The 11,110-nt window shown below is 47.1% G+C and overlaps 2 protein-coding genes across 3 annotated transcripts in view; one reads left to right on the top strand and one right to left on the bottom strand.

Moving 5' to 3' along the window:
• Nucleotides 1-1,372: 1,372 nt before the first annotated feature.
• LOC141467383 (histone-lysine N-methyltransferase SETMAR) lies at nucleotides 1,373-6,594 on the top strand. Of its 2 annotated transcripts, XM_074151875.1 has the most exons (3): nucleotides 1,379-1,465; nucleotides 3,250-3,736; nucleotides 4,138-4,506. In XM_074151875.1, the coding sequence occupies exons 1-3, from the start codon at nucleotides 1,388-1,390 to the stop codon at nucleotides 4,353-4,355; spliced, it is 783 nt and encodes a 260-aa protein (XP_074007976.1). In that variant the 5' UTR covers nucleotides 1,379-1,387; the 3' UTR covers nucleotides 4,356-4,506. The 2 variants fall into 2 exon arrangements, with proteins under 2 accessions (XP_074007975.1, XP_074007976.1); XM_074151874.1 differs by having other exon boundaries at nucleotides 1,373-1,465; nucleotides 3,250-6,594.
• A 505-nt stretch (nucleotides 6,595-7,099) lies between these two features.
• SUMF1 (sulfatase modifying factor 1) overlaps nucleotides 7,100-11,110 on the bottom strand; it is a 39,571-nt gene continuing 35,560 nt past the window's right edge. The window contains exon 9 of the mRNA XM_074151873.1: nucleotides 7,100-8,659. Coding sequence (XP_074007974.1) covers nucleotides 8,552-8,659 — 108 coding nt within the window. The 3' untranslated portion in view covers nucleotides 7,100-8,551. The remainder of the gene's footprint in view (nucleotides 8,660-11,110) is intronic.

Genomic DNA, 11,110 nt, shown 5'->3' with positions numbered 1-11,110 from the left:
CTCTCCTGGTGCTGCTCAGCTCCTCTTCACAGGCAGGAGGAAGGGGACACAATAGGTGAAGGCTCTTCCCATTTCCTGAATGCTGCAGAAAAGAGGGATCAGAAAAATCACGTCAGTAACCACCACAGGGAAAGAGACACACAAATAAACAGCCTGTTGGCGGGGCACAGAGCATGCTTCAGGGACTTCTGTCTCCTAAGTCTGAAGAGATCATTTCTGGATGTGATAATTGCTTTCAAAAGGAAAACACATGGTTCACGCAAAGGGGAAAAGGAGGTAAGGAGACAGTAAGAGCTTCCTCAACCTTAGGCCCCAAAACAACTGACCCAAGGGGTAAATACAAAAGCTGATGGAACCACCAGCATCTGAAGAACCCAAGTCTGACTCCTTTTTCCCAGCTACAGCTGTTTGCTCTTCACAGAGAAAAGAGGAGGTGAGACCAAATGTGACTGCTCTACTGTTACCACACTGCACAGAAGTGATTTTGCCACGATTGCTTCAGAAGAACATACAGCGCTGGAAGGGCCTCCCAGATCGAGCAAGAGCTTGATTCCATGGGTCCCTATCTCCCTTCACTCAGAAAACAAATTAGTTAACTCCTGACAAAGCAGCCAAGGGGACGACTACGTCCTTTCTCTGCGTTTCTGTTCAAGACCTGCCAAATCTTCTTCCATTCCTAGACAGACGGAGGCAGCCACTTTCTCCACTGCCGAGCTACAGCTGGCTGCATTTCCAGGCCTCCTCAGATCTGAACACAAGGCTTCCCACCCACATTACAAACCATGTTAACTTACACTAAAAGCTCCAAACATATAAAAGGTTATCTGAAAGTGTAAACCAGCCAGAAAAATTAAAAACAAAACGAAACCAATCAACCAACCAAAAAAAAAAAAAACCAAAAAAAAACCAAACCCAAACTCTAATATTTCAAAATAAGCAAGGATTTACAGTCACGTGAAGAATTAAAACAACGCAGCAGTTTGTAAGTAACACTTAAAATCACTCGGTTTTGAGTACTTTCACACATATCACGCAAAGCCGCACCGGTTTCTGGAGGGGCAGCCCCGTCGCAGGGAGTGACCCAAGGTGGCAGGCACACCGCCTTCCCCCAGCCCCTGGCCGAGGGCAGCCTCATCCCAGGGGCTCAGGGCGCCGCGGAGCTGCCCAGGGCGCCCATCCCCTCCGCGGCGAGCTGCCCGGCACCGCACCGGCCGTCGCCGAGGGCGGGAGGACCACAAGATGGCGGCGGCGGCCCGCTCCCGCGCCGCCACAACGCCTGCGCGCCCGCACGCCGTGCGTCCCTCCCTCTGACCAATCAAAGAGAGGCTTCCCTCCCAGAGAGCCAATCCCCGCGCGGCTGGAGGGCGGGGTTATGGCGGTCGGGGCCATGGCGGACCTGAGCGGCGGGCAGGAGCCGGTGGCTGTGGGGCTATGGCCGCCGGGGGAGGCCCCGCCGGCCTTTCAGGTACGGGAGAGGGCCACGGCCGCCCCGGGAACCGGACCGGGGCAGGGAGGGGGACCGGAGAGGGGAGGAGAGGGAGAAGCGGCCAGCGGCACCTCAGGGAACGCGTCTGCCGGCGGCGGCCCCTCAGCCAGCCCGTCCCAGACACCCCCAAGGCGGCGGCGCCAGGGAGGGTTGTGGGGCTCCTTAGACCTCCGCGACCGGCCCCTCGGTGGTCTCGTTATGGTCTCTTTCTTCGCAGTCCACTTTAGTTACATATATATGCGATTTTTTTCCTCAATATATGGCATTTTGTAGGTTTTAGTAGCGCAGTTGTCACCTTTCAGAAGGACTAAAGGGCTTGTGCGATAGGCTCGACCACGGCCAGAAACTAGACTGGGATTAAAAATCTGACAGGCTTGGCAGACGCTTCCTGATGCACAACCGTCTGAAGCGGTTTACAAGAAAAGGTATAATCTAGAAATACAGGACAACACTTCAAACTCTTAACTTTAGGCATACTTTCTCAGGCACAGCCCAGTGTCTGCTGTCTTCTGTAGTACTTGTAGTAAATTCCAAACTTGTTTCCTGGAAGTACACCTTATTGACCAGGAGCTCGCCTCAGCAATGTTAAGAGTCTCCACAAATCAGAATGAAGTAGCTTCTAATAAGCCTGGGGGAATAAAAGAAAGACCTAATTCAAGCAGACCCCAATCTTCCTAAATTGCATGGTGTGCTTGTATTTAACAGAAATAGGAAAGCTTGTAGTCAGTGAATGGGAGAAGATAGGAACAGATAAGGGACTATTAAGCTTGGTTTTGAGTAAAGCCATATGACTGAGAAAGCTGATGTTTATAAAAAAAGAACTTGAATGAACTGGCATGTTTCCCAACACCCAGAAGCCACCAGACATAAGCTACTATGAAATGTAATATTTAGTAATAGCACATGTTCCAGGTTTCTAAATAAAGCTTTGCAAGCTGAACGCTGAGAAGAAAGTAAAAATATACATGCAGCTGTCTTTATATTTTGATTCGCACATGCAGCAAAGTTTCTGTCAGCTTTTATTTTGCAGCAGTCTGTGGTTCTATAATCATTCACCTGCGGGGGGCATTAGTGTAATTTTGAGAACCTGCTTTTCAGCTTGAGTTGCTTCAACTGAGCCACATCTGTTCCCACAGACAGAATTTAGGGTGAAGCAAATGCCATCTCACATTCTACCCTGATAACAGAGTAGTTACTGCAACTTTTGTTAACTATGTAGAGGTGTGCTAGTGCAATACCATCGTCACTTGCTAACAAAGTTAGCAGGAGCAAGTTTGAGTGCAACATTTTGAAGAGATAAATTGTAAGTATGTTCATTTTTGACAAAAATGGACATTTGAAATTCTGTGACTTAAAATAGCTATAGACTAACCTTATAAGTAGCTTATTGAGCGTTTCGAAGGGGGGGAATTAGTTTAAAGATACTTTGCTATTTCTATAAATAAAAATAGTATCTAGTAAACTAGCTGACATTTTTCAGTTAAGAATTTATTTTTCTGGCAGTTAGACTATTTTGAGCGATTCAGTCACTAAGAAACTATTGATTCTTTTTTGGTCTATACGGAATATCTGATTTATATTCTTTAAAACATTTTAGAAATGTTGGGCTCATAGTTAGAAGTTTACAGGAAAATGAAGCGTTCGTGATTTCAGTTCAGTTCAGAGATCACTTGTTGCCAGACATGAGCTTCTTAAAAATTGGATAGCCTCTGTGGAAAGCAGCACTGAAGGTGACGAGGATTTGACTCTTGTTCTCTCCGCAGTACAGCCCAGACAACGTGGCTGGAGCAGACGGAGAAGTTGACCCCACTGAAATCACCTTTCCAGGATGTTCGTGTCTCACCAGCTCCTGTGTGGTGCACGCCTGCTCATGTCTGTGCCGTGGTGAAAATTACAACAGTTTGTGCCTCAGGCCTGCGGACAAAGAGGAGGAGTACGCCAGGCCTGTATTTGAATGCAATTCCATGTGCCGGTGCGGTGAATCCTGTCCAAACAGGGTTGTGCAGAGGGGTTTGCAATTCAGGCTCGAGGTGTTCAAGACTGAGAAGAAAGGGTGGGGTGTTCGCACTCTGGAATTCATAGCCAAAGGAAGATTTGTTTGTGAATACGCCGGTGAAGTTTTAGGCTTTCATGAGGCACGTAGGAGAATTCAGGCCCAGACGTCAAAGGATTCGAACTATATTATAGCGGTGAGGGAGCACCTCCACAGCGGCGGGATAATGGAGACGTTTGTTGACCCCACGTATATTGGTAACGTAGGCAGATTCCTGAATCATTCCTGTGAACCAAATTTATTTATGGTGCCAGTTCGAGTTGACTCGATGGTGCCTAAACTGGCACTTTTCGCAGCCACTGATATTTCTGCTGGAGAGGAACTTTCCTATGATTATTCTGGGAGATTCCATAATTTACCAATAACTAACAGAGAACAACCACCTTTAGAGGAAGATAACAGATTGAGAAAACCTTGTTACTGTGGTTCCCGCACGTGTGCTTCCTTCTTACCGTGGGACAGCTCCCTCTTTTCCACACCAGACGCTTTTTCAGGGAGCTCTCCATTGCATTTCAGTCCCTAAGCATACCTAAAAAATGTGATTTTCTCTAGTAGTTAAATGCAGTTGAATAAAACTCTGATTGTTTATTCCACCGAGGAAGCACACGTGGTTTTGAAGAACAGCTAGAAGACAAGATTTTGAGAATAACTTCATGCAACATCCGTTTTCAAGGTGGATGGTACGATATGAGGGAGTACTGGAGCTTCGAGATGTTCCAAAAACAGTTACTAAGCCAGGCCTGGGGTTTCTTTTCTTGTTTTCTGCTGCCAGCTTGTTCTAGGATAAAGCACTTCTCTCAATCTGTACCTTTCTGAAAGAATGGACTTGAGCGTTGGTACGCAGAAAGGACATGTGGTAACGAGAAACATCCCTGAAAATTACACCAGAGAATGAGACCAAGGAACGTTGACATCTGCACAAAGGGCATTTGGTTTCTTAAATCCCGTTAAAATAAATTATTTTTTTAAAATTACTTGCTATGAATTTTTTTGATCCATAAAGCGTAAACAACTAATTATTATTGATGTAAAAAACTTGCCCAGAAAGATCAGCCCCAGTGCTTTGTGTCCCTGCCCTGTGTTCTGTCTCCAGTCCCATCTAGCTGTGTGCCAAAACCTGGCTTTAAGTCACTAGTTCAGTTTCGTTACCATTTAGCTTTGTGTAAGCTGCGCCCCGCTGCGGGCTCCGAGATGCACAATCATCCCATCTTCTTAAATCGCGCCTACCTCGGGGCTCGTCTAAGAGGATTTCTGCAATAACAGCAAGCAGCATGTCCGTGTTACTCTCCAGCGCTGTGATTGCACACTCGGGAAGCAAGTTCCGACTCCGCAGTCCAAAGCAGCATGGTGCTGCTGTTCTGACTTCGGGAATGGATTAAAATGGGAAACAGAAAAGTACATGTGAACAACAAAAAATTTGTCTTTTTACATTGTTGAACAGATAGATGAGCATTCTTTTCAGCTACCGACTGATATGTTTTCACTCTTCCTGCAGAACCAGACGGTATTAAGCAAGGCCTGTCCTTTCCCAGCAGCAGGAGGAGGTCGTTGCCTCTTTTCATCGCTCTTGTCCAGGTGGAACAGGCGTACGCTGCTTGACGGAGCCTCTGCTCACACCGGGGGTACAGGAGAGCGCTTGCTGGATGGGGTGCGTTCTGCAACTGCACAATTCTTCACTTCCTTTCTAGAACGATCAAATTAAGGAAGCTTCAAAGAGGCTTGTTTTGAATTTCCCCAACTTTGATATACAAGAGAGATAAACTGCAATGCTGCTTTTTACAGTCCCCGCAGTGTGACACCAGTGGCACAAACCAGTGCATTATTTGCTCTGTACAGTTTGGCCTTTAACTGTATCGATAGCCTTTGACATAACACACACACGGTAGCGCACCTCGGGGGGATCAGCTGTTGTGCAGGCCGTTGGTAACTTTTATTTAAATAAAAGACAACTTTGACTTGGACCCGAAAGATTAACCTGATACTGACAAGGGACATTTTGCTGCTATTATTTTTGCAATTTGCTAAACAATCTTACTTTGTGTTTACCTATACTTGATAAGCTTCAGCGTTAGCTTTTCCCCATTTCATATAGATCTTCATGCTTCCGTTACAAAGAACTGCTGTTGAGATTGAGCTACGGCTGGGGTTTTAGCTTAAGGTAAAGATTACCACGTGGTTTTTGTTAGGGTTAATCACTAAGGGTCACTTCTGTCAGTACAGAGAGCTTCCAGAGGATTTCAGCTGCTTCTTAAAAGTAGTTTTAACAAGCTGAGTGGCCATTAACTGTATTCCTTGCCTGATTAAGGGCACCTCCTTCTACGGAAGAGAAGTTCTCCAGGTCCCGTAACGCACTAGATACCAGAGGATAGCTTAGGTTGCGAGGTCCCTTGTCCTATTTCAAGGCTTTGGGGGGTTTTCTTCCCCCAAAGGGCATCATGCTGGCCTGGCGGGCCGGGAGTGGACAATCCAATCTGCTTCCTCCTTCCCTGCTGGAAAAAGTGTCAGGACTAGTTTTATACCATCTGTATTCCTAGTCCTCAAGATTAGATGGGTTTTCAAGATGACGGCACTGTTTGCTGGCTTCCTGTTATGAATATGTACTTGGCGTGACTTAGAGTAGTTAAGGAAGTGTAGATTTTTAAAAAAATAAGCCCAAAACACAACCCCCCAAACAGCATTAGGAATATCTGGTCCTTGCATCGCCAGCCGTAAACCAGAGAACACAGCGGAGCCTCTGTCTCTCCGCAATCCCACCCTCTCGGGCCCGGCCAGCCCACGCGGCTCTGGGAAGTGAACTGAATATCAATTACCTGCTTAGAACAAACTTGCCGGCACGGAACAAGAGAGCCTTGTGCTGCTGGACGCAGCCAGCCGCCTTCCAGGCCTTGCAAGAACAGGAAATAACGCGTTGTCATCGAGTTCTAAATCATCACGGCAATTGTTAATGGTCTTTTCCCATATAGCATGTGCGTTAGACTTTGCTCTGCCTGGGGGTGTGGAGCAAAATCCTACTAAAAATAAAAAAAAAAAATCCCTTTACGAGGGACTAAACCAGAAAATAGACTTTTGTTTCTACCTGCTGAATTTCCCTGCGCTTTTCCCTTCGGGTTCCTCTGCGCTTCACTGGTTCCCAGTCTGCCCCTTCCCAGGCCGGCGTGCTCTTCCTCAGGACATCCCATCAACAGCTCAGACCCTGAGCTCTGTGTGATCCCTCCTTCTTTCTGCTCCCAAAGCACACTAACGATGAGCAGTATTTCAGTATTCAGTGCTCACTCATGCTTGCAGGTTTACCTTCCCATTGGAATCCGATCAGAGTAATTCAAAGACATTTAATGAAAGACCTTGTGGTAAAATACGGTAGCCACGATGCAGCCAAAAGCAGCAGGAATGGGATACATTCCCCCAGGAAGACTTTCCCCACGTGCCATCCACAGCACGACGAGGACTGACTGACACAGACCTGATGGTGTGGCATCAGGAACCTGTTTATTTAAATAAAGACATAAGGATTTTCCAATATGTAGAATAAAAAATAAGACCAACACTAGGCAAAATCTTTTATAAAGTGTATTCCTTCTTGTGGCAGAGACATTCCCTCAGAAAGACAAAAACAGAGATAGACTCTTCCCCTATTACTTCCAGTAAAAAAGACTTTTTTAATGCATAGACATGTAATGCTGGTAAGGCAGCCTTTATTATGCAAAGTATTTCCCACAGCTTTTATCACACTTGTGTGAGTGCCGAGTCATAGTGGAGTCTTCTGGAAGCGTTTTCTGCTTCCCAGAATGACCTCCATGCGCTGCTGGAGGCTGCGGGAGGTTCCCCAGACGTTCTCCAGTATCTTCCTTTCAGCACGAAACACGGGGCAGAGCAGGAGCTGGGTTTGGATTAAGCCCAGGTCGTGTTAAACCAGAACCCGACTCGCTACAGAAAAGACGACACTGGGAAACACTGCCCTTGATGCAGAAGGGTTTTTAATCCGCCACAGTCCTCCCTGCTGGGAAAGCAGTGGGTTAGTGTGTCCAGGTTTTTCGGTTTGGGTTTTTTGTTTGCTTTTTTTTTTTTTTTAAACAGAACAGTTTCAAAATTTCCCTTATTAGGCCCTAAGGCTCACAGTTAACCTGCCATCTTTTCATTGCAGTCATCTTTTACTGGGGTGAAATCATGTGTTCGTTAGCTCCAGTTTCTACTGACACCATGCTTGCAATTAGCAAGTCCCCAGAATAAGCCTGCACCACCTCCAAGAGAAGTTCAAAGGAGACGGCCAGTGTTTTCCATCAATGAGAGTCTTCAGCAGCATAAACAAATGCTTGAAATTTTACTCAAATATGTACATCCTTTCTGACCATCACGACCCTGAGGATTATCGCCCCTCAGCTGCAGAAGGCACTTTCTTTAGAAAGTATTAGGATTTAGAAATTTAGAATTAGAATTTAATTAAAGTAGAATTTAGAATTAGAATTTAATAAAATTAAATTAGAATTTAATTTAGAAATTATTATTTAGAAAGGAGCAAGTATTTCACCGGAAAAAGCATGTTTCTGGACCCGGTTTTCAGAGCAGCAGGATGTAGGACGAGGCTGCACTCCCTGCCCTTGCCCAGAGCCCTCTGGGGTCTCCTCCTGCCCTCAGCCCCTCTCCTCTCACAGCTCTCCACAATTTCTTAACCGCTTCGGTTTTCTTTTAAAGCTGTCTAGAAGTTTATAAAGTCCTTGTTCATTGGAGTTGAGTGTAGAAATTCAAACTCTAGGTAAATAAAACTACTTAATAAAAGATCTTTTCTAAAGGAGCTATTAATTAACCTTTTAAAACGCAATGGGCGGAGTTCACCGCTGAGAAGTTTGGTCAGGAGGAAAGTCCAGGTTCCCCAAGGATAAATACAGGAAGGTTCTTCAAGCAACGTTGAGCAGCGTCAGATTTTCTTCCCTGAACAGGAACTTCAGGGATGAGATTTTTCTCTTCCGTGTCAGCAGCCCGTGACCCTCCACGCGTCTGTTGCTCCTGGGTGACACTCAGTGTCCCGGCAGGGTGTCCGCGGCGCAGCGGAAGCCCAGGTTGGAGGCCGAGCTGTCGGGAGTGTTCTGGCTGCGGGCTGCGCAGCGGTACCTGTAGCAGTGAGACTGGCGGGGAGAGGAGAACGTGTCCTTAGGCAAGGGTTCGGCAGGTAATACAGAGAAACATTTCAAATGCTGCCGGGAAGAGCAATGAACCGATACCGGTCAAAAGCACTGTCAGAAATCAGGGAGATCCCACCCAGTACGGAGAGCAAGAAGGTAGTTTGAACGGCAAAGTGTCCGATAACGGGAATGTTGACTCAAAACACATCCTGCCCTGGGCAAAAGCTAAAGGGATCACTCTGCTCCTCTTCTCGGAGAAAAAGGGAGCATCTCGGTGCCTCCATCTGTGGATCCGTGTGCCGAGGAACCACTGGAAACCAGCAGGTACTGGCACCTGCCAAAAACCACCACACTGGATGAGAGGCAACAAGAAGTAACTGGAGACAAACTCCTTCCCAGTATCCCATGGCGGGCATTCTAGGCATATTTATAATCAGATACGATCTGGACTAGTGGCTATAAAACCAGTAACATTTAAAATTAAGCCACCGATAGAACGGTTCAGCTGCATCTCCGATACTCCTAACAGCCAACCGCAAACACCGCAATCTCCCAGCAGCTGCCTCTCAGGGAATGAAAGGAGGAACCTTTCCAATCCTTGTCATTCCCTTTCTTTATGTGAGAAAGGAGCACAAGGTTACGTGACGGGGCTTGTCCTCGCACCCAGACGCAGCCATTTGATGCTCCCGGTGTCTGACGGTGGGAAACACCTCCGCACTTTCATTCCCACTGGTGTCTGGCCTGTGCTTGCAGGATTTGATGCTCCCCTGACAGACCAGGTTAGATCCAAGAGGTTATCTTAGATTCAGGCCAGGAGCGCTGCGGGGCGCTCTGCACAGGCTGCTGTGGGAAAGGCTCTTCATTTATACACAGCCAGCGAATGCGAGGAGGAGGAGGTCAGACACCTGTAGAGCAGGGTACGGACGCTGCTCTGTAACACATTTTCGCCCTGCTCGGCTGCACAGATGTGGCCGTGTCACAGTGTGCATTAATAGATATAATAATTAATAATAATTAATAACTTACACGCCATGAAAAAAGAAAAACTCAGGCTATTCACAGTGCTACAGCTTCTCGATCGTCTGCCAGTAGGGACGGTGGTTTCCAAACTGCGGAACTAAGCGTTTGCTGGGTGAGCCCAGACTCACTGCCCAGAGGCACTTGTCCCTCGTAGCACGGAAGGAGGACACTCGCGCTGCTCATTTCACTAGTAACACACTGGGGTGGCAGCCTGTGAGCTTATGCAGCAACCCCAGTACAACCCACCGCCCCAGTTCTGCCCCGTTCCGCTGTGACTTCAACAGATTCGGCTCAGGCTTTCTGGTCCTTATCCTCCCTCTCATCTCCTCCAGCCACAGGCTCCTGCCTCCTCCGACAGAAACACATTGCTTTCCTTCAGGCTGTGAACCAGGTTTCTGGAACAGCTGGGTTAAAAACCAAACACCTTTTTTATTATTATTGTTTTATTTTTCCTTTTTTTTTTTTTTTTTGGGGGGTGGGGTGGGGGGGGAAGCAGGGGAGGGCAGGGAGGAGAGTGAGCTTTTTCTCCTTTAAACCCAGACCCCTTCTGCATTTGGGGGCAGTTTGGGCACAGCTCCTCAAACAACGTGTGTAACAGCGAGGGCGCTGACAGCTCAAAGAGGCTCTGCCATCAAGGGCACAGCCCCGGGACCGCGCCGTCCCCGCAGAGCAGCGGGGGACCGATGTTTATCTCCCCAAGCTCACAGCATCTCCATCTAAGGAGATTCCAAGAGCAGTTCCCCCCCAGCTCCCCGGTCGCAGCATGCGCTGCCGCCCTCCCGCACGCAGAGTCCACCCCGAACCTCAGGAGAACACGGCAGGACTTCAAAGCTGAAATATTTCAAAAACCAAAGGGAGCTGCAAAGCGTACAGGCTAAAATTGCTCCTTTTTAGCTCTGTCAGCTCTGCGAGGCAGAGCAGCATCTGAAAAAAAGTCTGAATAGATTTTTAGGCACCCAGTAAAGAGCCCTCCTACTAATGGTGCTCACTGGGTTGTGGGTTTTTTTGCCTTGATACACAGCCTAGTTTTATCACCTACAAAAAAAAAGGTTAGGACAGACTAGAATCTTCACAAGCCTTTAAAATGGGTCACGCTATTCATCACTGAAGAAGAGTCTATTCCAGTGTTAATTTAATCAAAACTGCTAATTAACATCTGACATTGATTTCACCTAAGAAGAAAATCAGTGTAGAAAAATGGGATCTCACTGTAGAAAGTTTAATCTAATTACGAGAATGATTTGCCAGCTGCGGGCTCTGAAAGGGAGAAAGACCAGGACAGCTTTAATGAAAAAGGAGATCTGTGATGAGCATTTTTTTTCCAGCGTTGCGTGAACGGAGTTTAAAGCCTGATTTGTCTCATGAAGAGCTATTGCACCGTGGGGCCACCCGGGCTTTTCAGAAAGAATTTCAAGTCTGCTGTCAACTGAGCTG

Source organism: Numenius arquata, chromosome 8 (assembly GCF_964106895.1).
Source record: "Numenius arquata chromosome 8, bNumArq3.hap1.1, whole genome shotgun sequence".
Taxonomy (NCBI): domain Eukaryota; kingdom Metazoa; phylum Chordata; class Aves; order Charadriiformes; family Scolopacidae; genus Numenius; species Numenius arquata.
The sequence above is the reverse complement of the archived record's forward strand: the minus strand, read 5'-3'. Positions and strand labels throughout refer to the sequence as shown.

Bases quoted from the DNA above. Each gene is read 5' to 3' on its own strand.
- LOC141467383 (XM_074151874.1), top strand. From the start codon at position 1,373: ATGGCGGTCGGGGCCATGGCGGACCTGAGCGGCGGGCAGGAGCCGGTG. The intron at 1,466-3,249 runs GTACGGGAGAGG...TTCTCTCCGCAG, and splicing joins AGGCCCCGCCGGCCTTTCAG to TACAGCCCAGACAACGTGGC.